The 24,626-nt window shown below is 35.5% G+C and overlaps 1 protein-coding gene across 1 annotated transcript in view; it reads left to right on the forward strand.

The window, feature by feature from the left end:
- Positions 1–24,626, forward strand: part of LOC128248839 (uncharacterized) — a 47,033-nt gene that overhangs the window by 2,666 nt on the left and 19,741 nt on the right. The window contains exons 3-16 of the mRNA XM_052970988.1: positions 244–414; positions 1,976–2,146; positions 3,433–3,669; positions 5,591–5,821; positions 7,069–7,239; positions 8,131–8,367; positions 10,677–10,910; positions 13,917–14,087; positions 15,889–16,125; positions 17,334–17,564; positions 17,839–18,009; positions 19,583–19,819; positions 21,984–22,217; positions 23,457–23,627. Of these exons, the coding sequence (XP_052826948.1) occupies positions 244–414; positions 1,976–2,146; positions 3,433–3,669; positions 5,591–5,821; positions 7,069–7,239; positions 8,131–8,367; positions 10,677–10,910; positions 13,917–14,087; positions 15,889–16,125; positions 17,334–17,564; positions 17,839–18,009; positions 19,583–19,819; positions 21,984–22,217; positions 23,457–23,627 (2,904 nt within the window). The remainder of the gene's footprint in view (positions 1–243; positions 415–1,975; positions 2,147–3,432; positions 3,670–5,590; positions 5,822–7,068; positions 7,240–8,130; positions 8,368–10,676; positions 10,911–13,916; positions 14,088–15,888; positions 16,126–17,333; positions 17,565–17,838; positions 18,010–19,582; positions 19,820–21,983; positions 22,218–23,456; positions 23,628–24,626) is intronic.

Consider the following 24,626-nt stretch of genomic DNA (forward strand, 5'->3'; position numbering starts at 1 on the left):
TTTATGCAATGTATGATCCTAGACAACCCACTGACACCCACCCCATGAGGAGGACTCAAGCCATATCCAACCTGAATAATGACATACATACAAACACACTTATGTGCATGGGTTATATCTGTGTGCAAATTTCTTCCATTTATTTCACTCTATATATTTCCTTGTAACATTGTCATATCCTCATTTTCACCTTCCTCCCAACATACATGCAGCATCAATATTTGTTCCTGTTATCATTTCCAGTTTACTCAAAGATTGATTGTGGAACTCCAAAAGATGTTGTTGGTGCATTCAAGTTGTACAATACCACCACCTATGAATCTGAAGTGATCTATACTTGCTCAAATGGAGAACAACTAAAGTCAGAATGTGAAAAGGACAATAAATGGAGTTCTGTGGCATCTGTTTGTAACGGTAATGTAAATAATTTCTCTCTTGTCACCGTCTGTGTAATTTAGTGTAATTTTGTGTGTTAAATGGATTTGTCATAGAAAGTCTGGTTGATTCTATGACAATTTCCACTGTGTTTGTGGCATGTGGGAGGAAGAGAGGAATCTAGTAGTGTCAGCCTACAAGTCCTCCCCAAATACTTGCAACAGGTTGTACAGTGATAATCTACTTGGAACACTAAATTTTATAGTTGCTGTCATCTGTTTTTACACACAGTATATATATATACACACACACATACTGTGCCGATGGCACGTAAAAAGTACCATCCGAATGGGGTCGATGCCAGGTCCACCTGACTGGCCCATGCCAGTGACTTGTAAAAAGCACCAACCAGTCGTGACTGACGCCAGTACCCCCTGACTGGCTCCTGTGCCACTGGAACTCAAAATGCACCATCTGAACATGTTCGTTGCCATGTCCACCTTATTGACTCCGGTGCTGGAGGCATGTAAAAAACACCAACCAATCATGACCGAAGCCAGTACACCCTTATTGGTTCCTTTGCTGGTGGCACATAAAAAGCACCATTCCAACATGATCGTTGCCAGATCCGCCTTACTGGCATGTAAAAAGCACCAACTACACTCTCGTAGTAGTTGGCATTAGGAAGGGCATTCAGCTGTAGAAACTCTGCGAGACAAGATTGGAGCCTGGTGCAGCCGCTGACTCTCCAGACCTCAGTCAAACCATGATGATGATATATGTATATACTAGCTCAGTGATGCAAACAGGAAAACTGCACTCAAAACATCTATATTTAAAAGTTATCTTTTATGAAGATAATGCTATAAAAATTTCATACCTACATACACACGCACGTGTGTGTGTGTGTGTGTGTGCATATTTCTATAAATATATACATGTTCATCTGTGCATTTTTTCTCTCCACTTTTCCTGGGAAGGTCGTGTAGTGAAATCTACAGGTATCTCCTTCAGATTTTCCTATTAGAAGCAATTGTCATTAGATATTCTGACTCAAACTATGGATATTATCAAACATCACATTCTCAATCAACCCTTAGTTCTCCTGTTAGTGCTAAATGTACATAAATAAAATAATGTGGTACTTATTTTTTCTTTCTTCACGTTCTTCAACTTGTTAATGAAATTTATTTCTGCAATTATGAAACTGTATTTCTTATAGCGGTTAAAAGAACACGAATCTTCAACATACATGCACGCGTAAAATGTTCGTTAGCGTTTCAGAGTATATATTTCTCGCTATGGTGCTTATGTAGCTGGAGTCAGGATTTATGTATAATGATAACACTTGTAAGTAAGTTATAAGTGACGTGTTTATCAATGTATATTCCTACTTTGAAAGTAAACTATATTTATTATCTATTTCCAAATAGGAAACATATAAAAGTAGTGTTACACAAACAGTAATCAGACGCAGCTATAAAAAGTGGTCATCGACTATCTTGTCCCACTCAATATCTTTTATATCAAGTTTATCTCCTCATTCTTTCCCTCCTAATATACATGCAGCATTTGTAAACATCTCAGTTTTCAATTACAGATTATACACAAATAAACTGTGGAACTCCAAAAGCTATTGCTAATGCAATGAAGTCTTATAAAACCACCACCTATAAATCTGAAGTGACCTATACTTGCCCAAAGGGAGAAAAGTTCAAGTCAACATGTGAAAAGGACAACAAATGGACTCCAGTAGCTTCTGCTTGTAAAGGTAATGTAAATATTTTCTCTCCCGTTGTCTTGGTCTGTTTGTTAATATTTGATTTTTGCATTAAATGTTTTTGTTAACAGAATACTGGCTGACTTCATGACAATTTCCATAGTGTTTTTGGCTGGTGGGAGGAAGAGAAGGAACTGTCCTCAGACCAGAGATCTCTCCATATGCTTGCAACAAAGTGAACTCCATTAATACTAGCCAAGGGCCTGGTAATGCTGTTAAATTAGGTGATTTGAACTGATAGACTAAACAGCATGAATACCCACTATAAAAGAAATATACTTGAAATGTAATTGTCGTCGTCGTCGTCCTCCTCCTCCTCCTCCTCCTCCTCCTCCTCCTCCTCCTAGACAATGCCGCAGTTCAGAATGTGCATGTTGCCCTAATGAAATCCTTCCTCATCCCTCTTACTCTCCTGACCTTGCACCATCTGACTTCCACTTCTTTCAAACCATGAAGTCTTTCTTGAAGAGGAAGCAATTTTTGAATGATAATGAATTTATTTCCTAGGTAAAGTCTATGCTCCAGATGCAACCTACAGACTTCTACAGACGAGGTCTTCACAACTGCACAACGCAATGAGAGAAGTGTGTTACCACTGGTGATGGCTATGTAGAGAAGGACTAATAATGATGCCAAGTTTTGTTTATCCCAGTCCCTGGGAAGTGGGTGAAGGGAAATCTTTAATGAATACCCCTCGTATACTAATTCACAAGATGATGATGAAAGTGAAATTATCTTTGTGTTCTAAGGCAAAAACAGTAATGTCATGAATTTTGCTGTGGCTTGCCATATTTAGTTATATCCTTTTATATTCTGGGTTTAATATTTTTAACAGAATGTATTTTGCTTTCAATACTTCTGATGTTGATAAAAGAAGTGCTAGTGAAGAAATGAGGTTACTTTATATTCATGTATCCTCACTGCAAAATGTGTGGCAATATGCTTATATGAAGAACTGCTACCAACAATATTGTTACCATCAACAATAATTATAATTACATTGTTGTTTAGGGTGATGTATTCACAGAATCATTCTGGCTTCAGACAAAATGTGTTGTATTTTTCTAAATCTTTGACTTTTGAGTACAAATCTTATTAATGTTAATTTTCCCCTTCCAGGGGCCAATAAAATGTAGGGGCCAATTTAATTTTATTGGTCCTTTCAGGGCCAAATTAATTAATTAGCCCCAACCTCAAACTTTTGGCCTTCTTTCTATGTGAGAAATTAATAGTATTGTTGTTATTTTTCATTCTTCTCTATTTTATTTTGACTCTAGATATTCAGATCCATTTTGTGAAAGTAAAAGATGCAGCCCTGGATGTAACTGAGAAAACATTATGGAGTAAGGAAAAAGTAACAGCAGATGCATGTGCTGAAAAATGTTTTTCTGACAAAAGTTGTGTATCATTTGAAATAATAAAAGCAAGTGGACTCTGTTACTTATTAAAAAAAACTGCAGCTTCCTCCAAAATAAAAACAGACCAAAGTAGAGATTACTACCAACGAGTAAAATGTAATTATTCTTTGTATTTTATTATTGGAATTCCCTTTTCCATTTTTTTCTGATATTTCTGATTCCATTCCTACTTCATAATATATAGACAACCATCCCTTTAAAGATAGAGAGATTTACCAATAAGGGCAGATATAAAGACATTGCTGCAAAAAAAAAAAAAAAAAAAAAAAAGAAAGAAAGAAAGAAAACAGTAAAAGGAAGTGTATACTGTTAAGGTATTCCAATATGGCAAATGTTCACCTTGAACAATTTTAATGCTTATTTTCATTTTCTTTTATCTTCTTTGATGTTCTTTTACATGTTTGAATCATTGGATTGCCGTGTACCCAAACCACTTACCAAGATGTTAAATGATGATGATATATGCATGGCTATGTGGTAAGAAGCTTACTTCCGAACCACATGATTCTGGGTTCAGTCCTGCAAGGTACCTTAGGTGTCTTCTACTATACCCTCAGGTTAACCAAAGCCTTGTGAGTGGATTTGGTAGATGGAAACCAAAAGAAGCCTGTCGTATATATATATATATATATATATATATATATATATATATATATATATATATACTTGGAAATGGATATGTGGCATTCAATCAAATAATAATAATAAATGATATATACATACGTATGCATATATACACACACACACATATGTACATACATACATATATTTGTATATAGGTATGCATATATGGATACAGTATGTCACAAAATGTACCCAACATGAAATACGAAAATAACATTGAGTGCGCAAAGAATGAGAGGAACAAATGGAAAACAAGACAAGAATTTTCTTCCAGCATTTGCTACCTTACCTTGTCTGAGCCTAACGGCCTTCCCTATTTGTATTCGTTTGGTTTGTTGTATGTCCTGTTTTTGTTACCAACTTTGACCCTCTGCAAATACCCAATTTTTTAATTTCGGTTCATGGGAGCAACTGCCTTCAAAGTCTTGCTCTTGGAGTTCAAGGAAATCTTGGACAGTAGGGTTCCTCAATTATCCCTAGAGGCCTTCCTGTATCAGGAGGGCCACATCTCTATCAACCACCCTGCCATATTTTTTTTAAAAACCTTTGTTTGCTATGCATATGTCCCTTCATTTTCAGTATATGCTGTGTATACTTACTTTCTTTCTCTCTTCCATTTTTTAAAAATCATTTCCTTATATGTAAATCCCCACAATTTATGTCTGTCTTTGTATTGAACACCCCCATCCTTCACTCTTGTGGCAAATAAATGAACTCATTACTATTATTAATCATCATGAGACATTGTTGTTGTCATCATCATCATTATTATTTCATAGATATTTTAAAAGTATTAGATAATTATGTAGAAGTACAAGTAATTGAAATTGTAATTTTGAATAAAATATGAGAAAGCTATCTCATGCTTTGTTGTTTAAATGGACAAACAAATCCAGCCACAAAATAGTTTTTCAGCATAAGACACCCTTCTCAGAATTAATGTGAATTCTAGTACATCATGAGACATGCTTCAAACTTTACCCCAGAGCTTAGGTTGTTCATACTCCATTTGTATATCCCTCTCTCCATGGTGTGTTTTGTTGAAGACTGAATGGCCATAGCAACACTTGATACATGGTTTGACCACCTGTTTAGGGGAGAGTTGACCCTACAAAATTACATTACTTAAAGAGAGCTGTACAGATGTATTGTAGAAGAACAAGTGTTATCTGGAGCCTAAGTATTGAGACAAGGTTTCAAATAAGTCTGAAGATGTTCTACAACTCATATGCATTCTGATTTGCATGTCATTTTGTGAATCAATTATTTGTTGATAATAAATTATCCATTTACAAACTTATACTCTGCTTGCTTTACAATATTTGTGTTTGGGTGTGTTTGGGCAAGTTGATGAGCATAAAATGTATATCTTGGTTTCTTTTTCTTTTACCAGCTGACGAGCCCTTGAAGCTTAAGCAAGTTAATATACCAAAGGCTGTTATTTTAGAACAGCTTAAAGATAAGACCTTAAATGAGTGTAATGAAGCTTGTCAAGAATATGAAGGATGTAATTCTTATGAGTACAATGAGAAGGATAAACTGTGTGGTCTAAGCAATGTGACACAGTTGACTGGTGAACTTAAACCCAACATTGGAAATTGGGATGTTTATATCATTAACCCAGGTCAGCAGAGTATTTCTATTTTATTTATGTGTGATTATGTCTGTGTGTATTTACATATATGCATCTGTAGGAAAATATACATACATACATACATACATACATACATGCATACATATATATATATATATATATATATATATATATATATATATATATATATATATATATATATATGAAATTTATAGAAAAACAAAAGATGAAGTGAGGTGTATGAACAACAAGGAGAAAATAAACAGAGAGAGAATGAAAAAAGCCTGTAGATTGAGCGGTCAAGCATGGCGACTGATTAGAAAAAAGTTTGAAAGAAGAGGTTGGAAGAAAGGGAAATGATAAAGTATGGTGATCCCACAGGAAGGTGCATTTGCATGTGTGTGTGTGGAGTGGTGAAGAGTGGGGTGGGATAGTAGCAATGAAGAGAGAAGGTGGGTAGGAGTGAGACATGGTCTATGATTACAGAGGACATACGAAGGCTGGGAAGAAACAAAACCAACCTGCTCTGCTGGATGTGCATGTATGACAGAGAATAAGTGATTTGAGATAAATATTGGGTATATAGCCTATCATATGTAGAGTGCAACAAGAGAAGACTGTACTAGTATTGTCATGTGATGTGTATAGATGAGGACATACTAGAGAGATAAAGTACACATTGGAAGACCATACATGTTCCGGAAAAACTCTGCTCAAGTAACACAAAAATGGATGACTCAATTTTCATGACCTCATAACTTCTAACATTTGGTCTTGAAACTCTCCAGATCTCAATCCATTGGCCTATGTGTAGAGCATTGTTGAGAGAGAGAGCAATCAACATCCCCTTAACATCAAGGATTCCTTGAAAGCCACCATAGTCAGAGTAATGTCCAATATGAACCATCACCATTTCATTCAGGTATGTGGACAATTCAGATCTTGCAGAAAAGTAGTTATTGATGCTGAAGGTTGCTATATTCATTAAGAGTATAAAGATAAACAAGCTTATATATAGAAATGTTTTGTTAATAAAGTTGTTTACTGTTATTATATGTATGTTTTTCTATGAAACAAATTCTTAAATACCTTACACGTCCTATATATACAGATGTGTGTGAGTGTATACATATATGTGCCTATTTCTATCTGTGTACATGTTTCTTCAGTATGTTTCAGTCAATATAATTTATTCCAAATTTGTCATTATCTCCTCATGTTTACCCTCCTCCTAACATATACTCACCATTGATACCAATTTCTTTTGTCATTTCCAGTTTTTACAAGAGTTGATTGTGGACCACCAAAAGACATTGCTGGTGCTTCAAAGTCCTATGAAACCACTACCTATAATTCTGAAGTAATCTACACTTGTCCAGAAGGAGAAAAATTAAAATCGATATGTGCAGATGACGATAACTGGACCCCAGTAGCATCTTCCTGTAAAGGTAAGGAAAATAGGCTCTCACTTGTTGCTTGTGTCTATGTAATTTTGTTTTATTTTTGTGTTGAGTATTTTTGTCAGAGGAAGAATTGTTGTGTCCATGACAATTTCCATTGCAATAGTGGCTGTTGGAATCCTTAATTATAATAATACAAATAATAATAATGATGCTTTCTAATTTGAGCAAAGAAAACCAATAATTTTCAATGGATAACATTGAGTTAGTATCATCAACTCCAGTTCTTGACTGGTATGTTATGCTATCGGCCTTTGCAAGAACGAAAGACAAAGTTGACACTGACTGGATTTGAACTGAACAAATGAAGATCCTGTATAGCTATCATAAAGAATTTTTATTCTAATTCTGTAATTAGTATACATGTATCCATATGATGTACTCAGTGTAATGTATGGACACACAAGAAGTACAGTGGAATAATAGGAAGGTTATTGGAGAAAGTAGTGTATGTGGAAATGCCTGGGAGTCATAAAAACAAACTGATACCCAGGAAATTGATTTTCTCAAATTTCCTAGAGGCTCATTAGAGTTAGTGGATAATTTCTGCTACCTAGGGGACCATATTAGTAGTGGGAAAGGATGTATGGAGAGTGTAGTAGCTAGAATAAGGATAGGATGGAGAAATTCATAGAGCTTTTACCTCTGTTGACAAACAAAGCTTTTTCTCTCCAAGTGAGAAGATTGTATAATGCATGTATATCGACAGCAATTCAACATGGTAGTGATATATGGGCCCTAAATGCAGAGAACATGTGAAGGCTTGAGAGGAATTATTGATTAACTCCTACCTTAAATTTTTGTCCTTTCTATGTTAGAAATTATTATTATTCTTATTGTTTTTGACTTACATTCGTCTAAATCTTACTTCAATTCCAGTTGCTGAGCTGCATTTTGTGAAAGTCACAGATGCAATTCTGGATGTATCCGGAAAAATTTTGGTCAAGGAAAATGTAACCATAGATGCTTGTGCTAAAAAATGTTTGGATGATTCAAAGTGTTTAGCATTTGAAATAACTAAAGGAAGTGGAAATTGTTACTTATCTCAACAAACGGCAGCTTCCACTAAGAAAATTAAATCAGACAAAAGCAGAGACTATTACCAACGAATAAAATGTAATTATTATTTGTATTTTATTATTGCTTTTCTTTTTCCTCTTTTTCTGAAATTTGTGAATCCATTTGTACTTCATAGTATATAGATAACGATTTCTGTAAAGACATTGACAGATTTACCTATAAGGACAAGCATAGTTGTGTTCCTGAAAAAGATAAAACAATATTAGGAACTGTAAATACTGAGGGTATTCTCATACAGAATTTGTTCACTTTGAACAATTTTATGCATGTTTACAATAATTCTTTTTTATACCAGAAAGGAAACTCTTGTTGTTTGCCTTAAACTTGAATAACTGCATCAGTGGTGGTAGTAGTGGTGGTGGTGGTGGTGGTCGTCGTCGTCGCCGTCGTAGTAGTAGTAGTTGCTGCTGCTGCTGCTGTTGTTGTTGTTGTTTCCAATTTCAGCCAAATAAAAGCAGATTGAATCAGTGTTAATCAATACAATCAGTCCTAATTCTTGTCTGGTATTATATTGTATCAACCCTGAAGCAATGAATGGCAAGGTTGACATTAACAGAGTTTGAGCTCAGAATGTAGTAAACTGGAGGGAATACTACAATGTGGCATGGCTTATGCACGTTATCTTGTTGTTCTTCATAATCTGATATACAAAATAGCAGGAAAAGAGATGCCAGTCAATGAAGTTGCATATCTTCTATATATTAGCGTTGCTATTGTGGCTAGATAACCCTCCTATCTCCAACTATTATACCACATATAATGAGTACATTTTACCATGCTGCTAGAGTTAGAAAAGAAGTCTGCGGTGACTAAAGAATCCTCTCAACATAAAATAAGTTCCTATTCATGATATAAAAAATCAAAATGTTCAGCAATTTCACCCATTTTGATCAGAAGGATCTTTTCCTTTCCTATCAAAATTCTTCCTTCTGAAAGCACTGGACATCAGGAGAAATTTACTAGGTGTAGTGATTTCTCTGTCCCACCCATGCTACCATGGAAAGCAGATGTTAAATGATGATGATGATGTTGATCATCTCTGAGGAACCATAACTGGTCCAAAGTCATAGACTGCTCTATGATATTCCAGGTATCCTCAAGAAATTCAAGCACATGTACTGCTCAGGTATAAACAGAGACAGTTGCCTAGCAATTTCATGTCCAGTAAACAGCTATGTCAAAAATAGATTAAAGGAGAGACATAGATGTAAAAATACTGATTGTTACCAACATGTTACCAACAATTGTTACAACAACTGTTAACTACATTCAACCAAGTAGATATTATTTCAGAATTAAAGTCAGGTACTAGAGAAATGATACTCCAACAGAAAGCCTAACAAGTGGAATTTCATAGGAATTTCAAGTTCTGCTCCCACACTATAATAAGAAACTTAGTAGTTGGCATTACTAAAAAATCTGAGTTATGTTCAGATAATTTTGACAGCAATTTTTTACATTATAACAGGATGCTAACTTAGATTGGTGTTGGAGAGAAACTACTATAAAAAGTATCCTTCACCTGCATACCCAAAGAAAATTAGAAAGATAACTTGATTCAATTCTCCTTTCAACCTAAATATCTCTGAGACATTATCAAGTGAATTTTTATTCCGTATTATGACATTTTTGAGGTACAGATATGTACCACAAGCTTCTGAATGTGCATGGTGTTAAGGTTGGTTACTTCTGTATGAATACATGGTTCCAGTATTGTGTAATACAAGAGGAAATGCATACACTTATCCCATTCAGCCACCCGTAACTGTCCAAATCAATCCACCTGAGAGCATTCTGACTTTCTCAGGCAGTATTTTACAAAGCAATTCTCTTAGTGTGCCTGATGGCTCCTGAATGAATTACATGGGACTTGCAGCCAGTGACTTCAAGGAAATTTTGAGTGAGCATATATACTTCTGCAAGTTCATGCACATGATAAAGTCCACCTACCAGTCTTGTTTTATCTGGAAACTTGAGAAGCAGGAAAATTCTCTACAAAGTACAACCAGGAGCATATTCAACTAATCTTTTATGTTTGATTTAATGGCCACAACAACACTTGACTCATTCATCAACCATCTGCTGAAAAGCATTTCGTCCCTATAAAAATACAACATTAGAAGTGAGGTTATATAAATGTGTTATGTGCAACTTAAGTTTTGAAACACAGTACAAATGAATTTCAGGAGGTGCTACATTTCATATGAATCCTGACTAAGTTGTCATTTTGTGGATCAATTATTTGTTTATAATAGATTATGTATTTAACACAAATTATGCACCAGATGTTATATAATATTCAATGTGTGAGTTTAAGAATGTATTTCTTGTCTTTTTTTCTCTAGCAAAAGAAGAGATTTTTACATTTAAAAGAACTCTCATAAGAGGGGAAGATAGTTTTGAACGACTGACTAATGTGAGCTTAATGGAGTGTTCTCAAGCTTGTCATCTAAATCCAATTTGTAATTCTTATGAGTACAATGAAAAACTTAACTACTGTGATCGAAGTAATGTGACTCACTTGACTCATGCCCTTCAACCCAGCGGAGGATATTGGGATGTTTATGTCAGAAACCCAGGTCAGTGGTATTTGTATTTTATTTTTATGTGTGTGCTTTCACATGAGTGTGTTTGTATGTTTGCCTTATATATGTGTGTGTGTGTGTGTGTCGATCTGTTTATATATTATCTATTTGTTTATCTATTCATCTGTCTGTCTATATATATATGTATATACATACATGTATACACACACACACACACACACACACACACACACACACACACACACACACTTATACATATATATATATATATAAATACACACACACACTCATATATACATTGTGTGTGATGAGCTCATGTTTTGATACTCATTTACAATAAAGAAGCAAATGTTCGTCTTGCAATACATGGTGCAAATGGATGCCAAGGAATGAGAAAGGTCTTCATTATTCAGCTGAGAGAGGCTGCCTTGAAATGACTGTTGGTGTTTTTCAATATTTCTTACCTGAAGTGGGAAGTCTTCGTGGCAAATTTGCAGTGAATATTACCTTTTTTACAGTTGAATGTTCAAATTTATCCTACATAGATTTGAATTGGTCAAAAGTGTTGTTCATATACAGCATGCATGCATATACACTCACACCCACCCTTGTTTCAAGAATAAGAATAGGATGGAGGAATTTCAGAGAGCTACTGCTTGCAACAAAAGGACTCTCCCTCAGAGTGAAAGGTAGATTATATGATGCTTGTGCACAACTGGCTAGTGACACATGGGTTCTGAATACAGAGGACATGCATAGGCAAGAGAAGAATGAAGGTAGTATGTGATGTTGGATTTGCAACATCAGTGTGCATGACTAAAAAAGTGTGACTTTGTTGAGAGAAAAGTTAGGCATAAGAGGACTTAAATGTGACATGCAGGAGAGAAGAATGCATTGGTTTAGACATGTGATGTGTATGAATAAAGACAGCTGTATACAGAAATGCTTGTCGCTGATTGTGGATGGTACCTGTGGAAAAGGGAGATTAGGAAAACATGGGATGAAGTGGTGACATCCAATCTTAGGATGTTAGGGCTCACAGAGAAAATTACAATGGACCGAGATGTTTGGAAATATGAATTCCAGAGAAGACCCACCCACAGTGAAACTGTGTGCTAGAAGCATTGTAACAACAAACTTTTCCAACACCCTACCCTGAGAAACCAAACTACATCTCCACTTCTAAACTGCATCTTTCTTCTCACATTTCCTCTTCATACACTATAATTGTTTCCTACTCTCTTTCCTGCCCTCCCTACCCACACTGCTCTGTTCACTATATTGCTGCTTTCCCCACCCCATTTTTATACCCAGGTTTTCACCAGTCACTGCAATCCCCACTCTGTGCTTGTGCCTTCTTAGAAATACCTGATTATATTTATTATGACCTCTGCACCTCTCTCTTCCTTACTTTACCATCACATCTATTCTCTGTTCCTTGTTACTTGTGAGTATACCCTGGCACTTCATCACCATCTCTCTCCTGTTCTCTCTTGCACTTTTGCTTTTTTCCACAATCTTTCTCTTTCCCTAGCCATTTATCTCCTCTACAGCAGCTCACCTGTTTTTATCTTCAGTCTTGATCACTCTCTCCTTCTCTAGCTTTTCCCTCTGGCTAGTTAACCAAGTATCTCCTTCATGTCAGGACACCTGTTTCTGTCCTCTTTTTTGTACCTCTCTTTCCCCTTCTTTCTTTCTCTCTCTCTCTCTCTCTCTCTCTCTCTCTCTCTCTCTCTCTCTCTCTCTCTCAACCATGTACCTCCTTTATAGCAAGAAACCTGTTTCTGCATCTTTGTTTCTGTCACACTAACCTTTCATCATCTGACACTAGACCCCTTCCTCAAATGCCCCTACCCCTCTTAAAATTCCCTGTCTTGCGAGTTACTTGGTGACTCTGCCAGAGCTGGTGCAATGTAAAAAGCATTGAATCCATACTGTAAAGTGGTTGGCATTTGGAGAGGCATCCAGCAGTAACAATTATGCCAAAACTGACCTCACTTGTGATAGTGCCATGTAAAAGGCATTGGGTCTACTCAGCTGAGGAGTTGGTGTTAGAAAGGGCATCTAGCTGTAAAAGCCCTGCCAAAACTGACATAGTAGCCTGGGATAGTCTTCTACTTGGTTGGCTCCTATCAACCATCCTACCCATGCATGCATGGAAAATGGACATTAAATGATGATGATGATGACATGTATATATATATATATATATATAAATATATATATATATGTATATATGTATGTATGTATGTATGTATAGATAGATAGATAGATAGATAGATAGATAGATAGATAGATAGATAGATAGATAGGGATCAAAACAGTATGATTCAAATTTGTTGGTGCTCTTGAGTTTCAAGTGTAATTTTCAGATTCAAAGTGGCTGACAACTAGCATTACATTTGAAACTCATGAATACCAACAAATTTGAATGAAACTGTTCTGATCCATACATGTAGCTCCCAATAAGTTGGTTGAGTGTCCTTCTTTCATTTGTCCTTTCACTTGTGTGTGTGTGTATGTATGTATGTATCTGGTGGAGTCGGATATGGCCTAGTCACCCATATAGGTAATCGGGTTGTTCACAAGTGAGTTATACCCATTGATTGGTGTAGGAGCATTATAGTCAACTGCTACAAAGGCATGGGTCGTGTCCAGGACAGAGATAATTACAGAGACATCAAATTGCTGGACCAGAGGATGAAAATTACAAATACAATCTGTTACCAGAACAGTAAAACTATGCAAGACTTTGTGACATTCTTTCTGTTATCAACATTTCATAGATGGAGCTTTGTATCTTTGTTAGAAACCAGCTCCTTCTTCAGTGGAAGAATTTAAATGATAAAACAGAGGAGAAAAATGCATGCATGCATACATACATACATTTCATTAAGTATGTTTTTATATTCCTGTGCAAATTTCTTCAATTTGATTCACTCATTATTTTTTATTTATTGTATTGTTATTTTTGCCCTACTCTCACCCACCTCTAAACATACAAGGACCATTTGTGTTAATTTCTCTTTTCAATTCCAGATTTTGTACTAATTGACTGTGGAACTCCAAAAGAAGTTGTTGGTTCATTGAAGTCCTATAATTCCACCATGTATAAATCTGAAGTCACCTATACTTGCCCAACGGGAGAAAAACTGAAGTCAGTGTGTGAAAAGGACAATAAGTGGACTTCAGTAGCATCTTCTTGTAAAGGTAACATAAAATGTTTCTCTCTTGTTGCCTTTGTCTATGTAATTTTGTTTTACTTTTGTTACATGTCTTTGTCAGAGGATGAGTGGCTAGTTTAGGTAGATTTGTGGCTGGTAGGTGGAAGCTTACAGATCCCAGATGTCCCCAAATACTTGCAAATGGGTGGGATGCATTAATTCTGGTCAAGGACCAGGTAATAGTATTAAACTGGGTGATGGATGATGTCTACGAACTGAGAGCTGGAAGTATAGAAACTAATTGTCACCAGCAAGCTTCAACACAGATTCCATCCACAAAATTTCATCCACAAGACTTAGCTGAGAAGTAAATTTTTCACTACACAACAAAAAACTCCAAGCAAAACCACAATGTTATCTCCACTGTTATTCCTCATGTCATCTTGGTTGTTTTTCTCTTAATTTCTAACTTGACTTACTCACCTATACTTTGTGTCATCGATCAAAACCCTGCACATTATAATACCTTGTGTCCATCTTTACTGAAACATGGCAATACTCTGAAACAGACTTCTGATGCTCTTATCTTACAATCCACCACCCTTAATCCTGATAATACTAATAATAATAATAATAAAGAGTCTTGATTTACACACAAAGATAGCAAGTTATGGTGGGAGTTGTTTTGTCAATACCATCAACCATATCATTTGACTGGTACTTTATGTTCCATCACACAAGTATGAAAGGTGAATGGATAACCAAAAGAACATGAGTACATACCAGAAAGTATTTCTTCAAATTCTCAACGTAGTATACTTAGCAAACAACTTGCACATGCACACTACCCATTGAAAGCTCCGCATACTGGAAGCCAGCAAGTGTATGGGGTCATCAGGAGAGAATGCACGCAGTTTCAGGCCCTACCTCACAACAACATCAATGCGCACCAGCCCTGCTTGCTAGATCAACTGGTTATCAAATAAAGCTCAATATTCTTCTAGCCATCCGTTTTTACTAAATGAATCACTAGGGGAAAATACACAGGTCAACTTCCTGCATGGAAAAAATATTAAAAATTAGCTGTTGACTGAACAGCAATATTATATTTGATTAAAATTTCACCCTTGGTGGGTGTTAAAATCATTATGTTAATGACTTATTTTGGTCATGAGATTTACAAGTGACAACCTTGTAAAAACAATCACTTTTTCTTCATCTCACTAAAAGTATAATTTTGATTTAGAATTTCTTAGCTTGCTACATTCAGTTGTGAGTGTCTATATTTACTACATATTTTTATTTCTTCGCTAAATTATGAATGTAACGTTAATTTTGTTCTATAAGATCAGTTAAGTGATGAGTTATAGTCCTTGTCATAACTAAGTATAGTTGGTGTCATCCATTTACATACTGGCTTGAAATCACAAGAGACTATATTTCACCTTTCATACTTCTGAGGTTGATGAAATGGGCATTGGTCATATACTGAGGTTGATATATTGTCATGTACCTTCACTGCAGAGTGTGTATCTTTAATATTGGTTACTTCAACAATCATTATATTCTTGTATTCTTGTTGTGAAGAGTGATAGATCGACAAAGTCATTTGAGCATCAGACAAAATGTGTTGTGGGACGTGTTCTGGCTATTTTACTTTTGAGCATAAATCCTGCTGATGCTAACTTTGCTCTTCTTGGGTCAATAAAATGCAATGCTTGTCTGGTGTAGAGACCAACCCAATAGACTTATTCCACCTCTAAATTTTGGCTTTGCTTCTTTATTGCAATTTATTGTTGTTGTTATTGTTATATTTCATTGCTTCAAATTTTATTTTTTAACTCTAGATTCTCAACTCCATTTTGTGAAAATAAAAGATTCAGCTCTGGATGTAACTGAGAAAACATTGAGTAAGAATGCAGTAACAGCAGATGCTTGTGCAGAAAGATGTTTTTCTGATGAAACTTGTTTATCATTTGAAATAACTAAAGGAAGTGGTAAATGTTACTTATCAAAACAAACTGCAGCTTCCTCCAAGAAAATAAAAATAGACAAAAGCAGAGATTACTACCAACGAGTAAAATGTAATTATTGTTTTTGTACTTTATTATTGGATTTTTCCCCCCTCTTTTTCTGAATTTGTGATTCCATTTGTACTTATAGTATATAGACAACAATTTGTGTGAAGACATTGACAGGTTTACCTATATAGACAGACATAAACATATTCCAGAAATAAGCAGTATTAAGAACTGTAAATACTATTCAATGTATTCTAATGTGTTTGTTATACACAATATTAAATTATGCAATAGTAAGACAATGGGGTTGATGTAATTGACTAGTCCTCTCCCCACAAATTTCAGGCCTTGTACTTTTTGTAGAAGAGACTACTACAACTACTACTACTTTATAGATATTTTTAAAATATTACATAACTATGTGGAAGTAGTAGCAAATGAAATTTTGAATAAATTATGAGAAAGCCATCTGATGAATTATGAAAACCTAATCCATCCAGAAAATTATGTTTTAGCAAAAGACAATCTTCTCAGAATAAATAAGGATTCTGGTACATCATGAGACACACATGAATGCTCACCTGAATATTTTGGTTGTACATAATGCTTTTGTACATGCCTCTTCCAATAGCATGCATTTGTTTAATACTGCATGGCCATTACAACAACACTTGATACATTGGTTAGCCATCTGTTTAATGGGGTATCGACCTTAATGTTGCCAGTATGTCTGAAGATGTTCTACCTCTCTCTCATGAATTCTTGAAAGGGTGTCATTCTGTGAATCAATTATTTCTTTCTTTTACTTTTTAATTGCTTTATAAGATTGCAGCCATGCTGGGGCACTGCCAAAAAGAATTTTGGTCAAATGAGTTAACCATAGTAGTTGCTTTTTTTTAAAGCCTGGCACTTATTCTAACAGTTTCTTTTGCCAAACTGCTAATTTATTGTGACATAAGCACACCAACACAAGTTGTCAAGCAGTGATAGGACACACACACACATACACACACAATGGGCTTCTTTCAGTTTTTGTATGCCACACATAAGGCTTTGGTTGGCCCAAAGCTATAGTAGAAGGCACTTACCCAAAGTGTCACACAGCAGAACAGAACCTAGAACCATGTGGTTGAGGAGCAAACTTCTTACGACTCAGTCACATCTATGCCTGTTTATAATAAATTTTTCATTTGCAAAATTATGCTAAGATGTGTTAGAGTGGAGGGGCAAGTATAAAATGTATTTTTTGTTTTCTTTTTTTTTATTTTCAGCTGACAAGCCTCTTCAAATTAAAAGAGTTAGCTTATCCGAGAAGGAAAGTTTTGGAAGGCTTGCAAATGTGAATTTAAAGAAGTGTAGTGAAGCTTGCTTTCAATATCCGAGTTGTAATTCTTATGAGTACAATGAGAAAGCTAAATTATGTGATCTGAGCAAAGTGACTCAGTTGACTGATCAATTTAAACCCAACAATGGAAATTGGGATGCATACATGATCACCCCAGGTCAGTAGAGCATTTCCATTTAATTTTTTGAGTGTATATATATGTCTCACACACATACATACATACATATGTACATATGTATGTATATACATACATACGTACGTATGTACTTACATATGTACATACATGTATGCATACATATATATCTATGTGCAAATTTCTTCTGATTATTTCACTCAATATCTTCTATTCTAAATCTGTCATTATCTCTTCATTCTCACCCTCTTCCTAATATTCACTCATCATTAATATCAGTTTTTCTTTCTCACTTTAGTTTACATAAAAATTGACTGTGGACCACCGAAAGATATTGCTGACACATCAAAATCTTACAATACCACCACCTATAATTCTAAAGTGACCTATACTTGTCCAGGGGAAGAAAAGTTTGAATCGATATGTAAAGAAGATGAGAACTGGACTCCGGTGGTGATTGATTGCAAAGGTAATGTATATAGGTTCCCTCTTGTTGCCTTTGCCTAGGTAATTTTGTTTTATATTTTTGTTAAAGAATGGCTGACTCTGTGAAAATTTCCAGTGTTTGTGGCTGCCTAAAGAAAGAGCAGAGTCTATCCTCAGTCCAGAGGCATTCTCAAATGCTTGCAAAAGAGAGTACCTCATTAAAGCTCTCCAATGGTCAGGTAATGTCATTAATCTGCATGACCAATTAAGTCTGCCTTACAATAACAAGCAGTTTGGAAGTATGTTCCTTCCAGCAGGTTTCTACATAGTTTCCACCCATCAAATTTCATGAATAGTGTTTAATCATGAAGCAAATTTTTAACCACATTGCTCAAAATCACCCCAATACCAGATCATTAAGTGGATTTATTACCACCACAGTTATATCTCAGCACTTCTTGATTGTTTCTCTCTTAATTTCTAATTTGATTTTTCTCACGCCCACTTTGTCATCATCCAAAACTCTCAACTGTAAAATGCCCTGAGTCTTTTATTAAAACTTAGCAATTTTTTGAAATTTCTAATGTTCTAATGATCTTTCATTACACCATCCTAAATTATGATAATACAAATAATAATGATGGTTCCTAATTTGGGCAAAGAAGCTATCAATTTTTGATAGAAAAGGATTAATCATTATCATTGACCTCAATACTTGACTGTCATTTTATGTTACTGCTCCCAACACTGCAAGAATGAAAGGCAAAATTGACATTTGCTGGATTTGAACTGAACACATGAAGAGCCTGAACAAATACCACAAAGCATTCCTTCCATTTCTCTAATTAGTATTCATTTCTACATTTAAAATAAAGGTGATAATGATGATGCAGTTCTCCTGAATGAGGAAGAACCTCTATCTATCTGCAATTGAACATCATCATAAACTCCAAGAACAAGTGTCCTCTTCAATTATTGTTCTCTGACTTGCAGATTTATGCTCTGTGGTCCCCATCTGCCCTCACTATTTTTTGCGACTCTAAGATCACTTTCAATAACATTTTTCTCCATCCTCATCTTTTTCACTAGTGAAACTTTAAATGTGCGGATGAGGGGACGTCTTCTCATGAATAGACCTATTTAGTTACTTCCTTTTATATTCTGAGTTCAAGTCCAATCTGGATGTACTTCATTTTATCATATTTCTGAGGTCGATAAAACAAGCACTAGTCAAACACTGAAGTCATTTTATTTTCATGTATCCTCATAGTAGCACGTGTAGCATTGTGTTTGAATTAGGAACTATTATCATTAATATTGTTTCCATCAATAATAATTATAAGTATTCTTGTTGTGATGGGTTGTGGCTTGATAGAATCACTCAAGTACCAGACAAAATGTGCTATGGTATTTATGTATTCAACTTCTGTGTTCAAGTTTGGCTGTGGTTAACTTTACCTTTCCAGGGCCAGTAAATAAAACTGCCAGTCAAATGTAGAGACCAATTTTAATCAGTCAGTTCCTTAGTTAAAGTTTTAACTTTCATCTGTATTAGAAATTACTATTATTGTTATTGTGGTTGTTTTTCATTGGTCTAAATTTTACTTTGACTCTAGAAACTCAGATCCATTTTATGAAAATAAAAGATGCAATTCTGGATGTAACTGGGAAAACATTGTGGGATAACAAAAATGTGACAGCAAAAGCCTGTGCAGAAAAATGTTTCTCTGATGAAAATTGTTTATCATTTGAAATAAATGAAAAAAGCCGACAATGTTACTTATCAAAGGAAAGTGCAGCTTCCAAGGAATTAAAGCCAATCAAAGGCAGAATTTACTACCAACGAGTAAAATGTAATTATACTTTGTATTTTATTATTGGGATATGCTTTTCCTCTTTGTCTAAAGCTTGTGATTACATTTGTATTCCATAATACGAGGGTAGGCTGAAAAGTTCATAGGTTCACTATGAAGGAATCTCGCTAGAGCTGTGAAATCTTGCATGCATTAATTTCAGCTCTTCTTATTAATAATTGCACAGTTTCTTTCCAGGTAAACTGATATCTGACTGTTCAAAAAAGACTTCAAAAGTAATTAGTAGTGATGTCTCTTGAAAATGGACAAAATAAAATTTGGCACCATGGTGTTATCAAGTGCCTGCAGAAAACATGTTTAGCCACCCCCCAGTACATTTAAGCTCACACAGTTGCTACATAAGGGGATGATGCTCCAGCTTTATCAACAATACAAAAGTGGGTGGCTGATTTTGGCGGGGAAGGGAGAGTCTTGAAGATGACTCAAAGTCTGGATGTTCTGTATCTGTCACCACTGAGAAAAACGGTTATAATATGGATTCTCGTTCACTTGCATGTTATTGTCAGCAGTGTAATATTCTTGTCGCCACTAATATGTTGTGGTGGTAGTCCATGTCTTATTATCTGACTTGTCTATCATGCTATTGCTGATAACTCCACAAGACAATGACTTTGAAACATCTACCTTCTTCCCACTTCATTTCTAGGACCAAAGCCACAGCCTCCATATTACATGGAATTCATTGGGTTGCTGTCCAACATGTCCAAGAAAGTCACCAGCAAGAAAGATAAGGTCACTGGTATTTGTCATGAAGATAATCTACAAAATAGCCTTGAAAAAACAGTCCATTTTCATGTATTACTCCCAACTGAGGTGCATATGCAGGGATAAATATATTTTATGCTGGACCATTTTAAATTTATTCTACCACGATGTTTGTGTACCACAATTACCTTATCTATCCATTTATCTACCCAAAGTGTTCCTACACCTCCCACACCATCACTATTGTCCACTCAGAATAATTTATGTCTTTATTCTTTTCCATGGGAATTCTGGCTGAGGCTCCTCTCCATCTTGCCTCTTGGACACAACACACCTCTACATACCTCCACTCTGTCATTTCAACACTTCGATCAATCCGACCTTTCATTGTCTTTACATTGACTGTGCCTGTCTGCAGGTTATGGAGTAGAACTATATACTCTGAAATGCTAACGGACATTTTATGCATGCATCTATGTTGAAGATAAATAATTTTGTGTTCTTTTAATTGCTATAAAAATACACAGTTTCATAATTGCAGAAATAAATTTCATTAACGAGTTGAAGAACATGAAGAAAGAGAAAATAATTACTACATTATTTTATTTATGTACATATAGCATTTATAGTACAATTGGAAAGTAAAGTCATTTTGTCATAGAGAATTTCAACTTAAAATTCACACTAGCTAATCCTTCATACTAACTACTAGAGTTCACAACAATTCAAATAAGTCTTGTTGGATTTTTATCATAGACATGACATAAAAAATAGCCAATATCTCAATGAGTGAGTGTCGTGGAGTTTAATAACATCCAACGATCACTGATTAATTCCCCCAAAATCAGGGTTTTTATAACTGCTTATACCTGAGTTCTAAGAACCGTTTTTCCTGAAAGAATTCTCTTTGACAAATGTTTAGAATTCAAATATGGGCAGTAATTTTAATCAATGGGATACCAACAATTATGCTTATTTGGGCAAACGACCATTACGTCATATTACCACTTTTTACGACTTGCTACAACGTCGTAAGACATACTCAAAACTTTGTGGGAATGTTTCCATTTTAGATAATCTTTTCATCTATCCCTCTTTTGATGTGTGCTTTTGATTATGATTGAATAGCATTAGCAACAGACATGTTGATTGATCTGTTGAAGGGAATTTTCACCCGACAAAAGCATACTTCAAGGAAGGGATGTACAAATGAATTATTTTGCAGCCTCAGTATTCAGAAAAGGTTTCAATAAGTCTGAAATTCTTCAACTACTCACACGAAAATTCTTGCTAGAGCTTCAATTTGTAAATGAATTATTTGTATAAAATATATTTTTCTTTTACAGACTCATGCACCATATACTTTATAATGTTTAATGTATGTGTATATGAGTGTGTCTGAATATAAAATGTATTTCTTGCTTTCTTTTTCTTCCAGTCAATGATCAGCATATAACATTTAAAAAAGCTAGCTTACCAATGAAGGCTACTTTTGAACAGCTTAAGGATGTGAGCTTAATAAAGTGTAATGAAAGTTGTCATCGAAAGGAAAGATGCACTTCCTATGCATACAATGTTAAAGATAAGCTCTGTAATTTGAGTAATGTGACTCAGTTGACTACTGAAATTAAACCCAACAATGGAGGCTGGGATGTATACATAATTAATCCCGGTTAGTAGAGTGTTTTATCTTAGTCATTGTGTGCATGTTTTTGTGTATAAATACATGTGTGTGTGTGTGTGTGTGTGTGTGTGTGTGTGTGTGTGTAAGAACTGCTATGATATGTGATAATGAGACATGGGCATTGAACACAGAGGACATGAGAAGATTGGAAAGAAACGAAGTTAGCAAGCTATATTGGATGTTCAATACAAGTGTGTATGAATGATATAGTATAAATGTGCTGATTGAAAAACTGGGCAAAAGAGAAATCAGTTGAAGTATGCAAGAGAGAAGGCTACATTGCTGTGGACAAGCAGTGTGTATGGTTCAGAACAGCTTTACAAAGAAGTGCTAATCACTAAATATGGCAGGAGCTGGTGGATGAAAAAGACATGGGATAAATTGGTGAAGGCTGATTTCAAGGTCCTGAGCATTGCAGAAGAGATGTTTGGCAATACATGACTCTCAAGAAGAACCACATATTGCATGACAAAACTAACTTCTGGAAGCACTGTTCATCATTGTCATCATTATCATCATTTAATGATTGTTGCCCATGCTAGCATGGGTTGGATAGTGTAACCAGAGCTGGCAAGCTGGGGGAAAGCACTAGACACCACTCTGATTTGGTATGGTTTCTACAGCTGGATACCCTTCCTAATGTCAACCACTTTACAGAGTATGCAGAATTCTTTTACATGGTACTACATAGATTCTTTTATCTGGTACTGGATGGGTGTTTTTATATGGCATCACATAAGTGTTTTTACGTGATGTTGCATGGTCGATTTTACAATTCACAGCAGGAATGCCTTTATGCGTCACTGCACAGGCACTTTTATGTGTTGTCATACAAGAGCTTTTATGTGTCATTGCACAGGTGCTTTTACATGGCACCACCATGAGTGCTTTACACAACCAGAAGGATTGGTCTTAACACTTCTGCTGTGGGGTATGGGTTTTCTTGAGTACAGCCATGTGCTAGGCATTCCAGCCCTTTGTCATCTCACCTGAAAGGTTCAGCTTCCTGAGGTCGTTCTTCAGTATTTCATTCCATGTCTTCTTGGATCTCCAACTTCTACGTCTTTCATCCACTTTGAGAGATTGGCACTTCTTTATGGAGCTGTTGGCATCCATCCTCATCACATGACCAAACCAGTACAGCTTCCTCTCATGCACACAGCAACAAATTCCTCTTATGCCTAACATAAAAACGCTAATGATATCAGTTACTGTTTCTATTTCCAGTTTACACACAAATTGACTGTGAAACTCCAAAAGATATTGTTGGTACATCAAAGTCTTACAAAACCACCACCTATAAATCTGAAGTAAACTACACTTGTCCAGGAGGAGAACAACTAAAATCAATATGTGAAAAGGACAATAAATGGACTCCAGTAAAGTCTATGTGTAAAGGTAATGTAAATGGCTTCCCTTTTGTTATTGTCTAGATAGTTTTATTTTATTTTTTGCAGTTAAATGTCTTTGTGAGAGAAGGTTTGGTTGACGCCATGATAATTTCCACAGTGTTTGTAGCTGGTGGGAGACAGAGGATAATCCAACTGTCATGCCTTTCTGTACTTTCTTTAGGGACTTGAGGCACTCATTCTTTGTACTCCTACCCCATGCCTCCCAAAACAAGTTGCAGGCAAAACATTTTTCAAATTAATCCCTCTATTTAAGTCCTGAATGCATCCCTTGTTTACTCATGTGACAGGCATGCAGTATGGTTATTCCTTTGGGCCCTTTTCATATTGCAGCTTGCTTTGAGCTTACTTGCATCAGGTGCCAAACTGGTATTTTTATTGGACTCAAAAATATGTATACACTATTTTTTATGTTTACATAAATACCCATGGATATGTATATACAAGCACATAAATATGTATACACATGCACACACACACACATTTATATAAGTAGGTATATGCACATATAAGTATGATGCAATAATGCATACCTATATATATATATATATATATATATGTCATTATCATCAGGAAACCATAAATCTGAAAGAGAAGCACACTAAGTTTTAGAGCAGTAGAGTATTTAGATAAAGACAGTTATGGTCGCTTTCATGTCCATAAAGCACTTAGCTTTACATATGACTTGTCAGACCCTAATGGCCAGCGGCCTATAACCACTCTTCAAGCTGGAGGGAGAAAAGGCCTCATAGCAAGTTTTTGAACACACAGGCAAAGAAGAAATGAAAACCTGGGTATATAGAGTGGGTAGTGGCTACTGGATAGCAATGATACAGTGAGACAGGGCCAAAAGGACAGGATTGGGAAGTGGGAGATAAGCATAGTGCATGAAGTGGAAATGTGAGAAGAGATGTAGAGATGTAGTTTGGTTTGTTGTGGTAGGGTGTGTGAGAAGTTTTCTTGAGATACACAGTGCTTCTAGAACTCA

Source organism: Octopus bimaculoides, chromosome 10 (genome assembly GCF_001194135.2).
Source record: "Octopus bimaculoides isolate UCB-OBI-ISO-001 chromosome 10, ASM119413v2, whole genome shotgun sequence".
NCBI classification, from domain to species: Eukaryota; Metazoa; Mollusca; class Cephalopoda; order Octopoda; family Octopodidae; genus Octopus; species Octopus bimaculoides.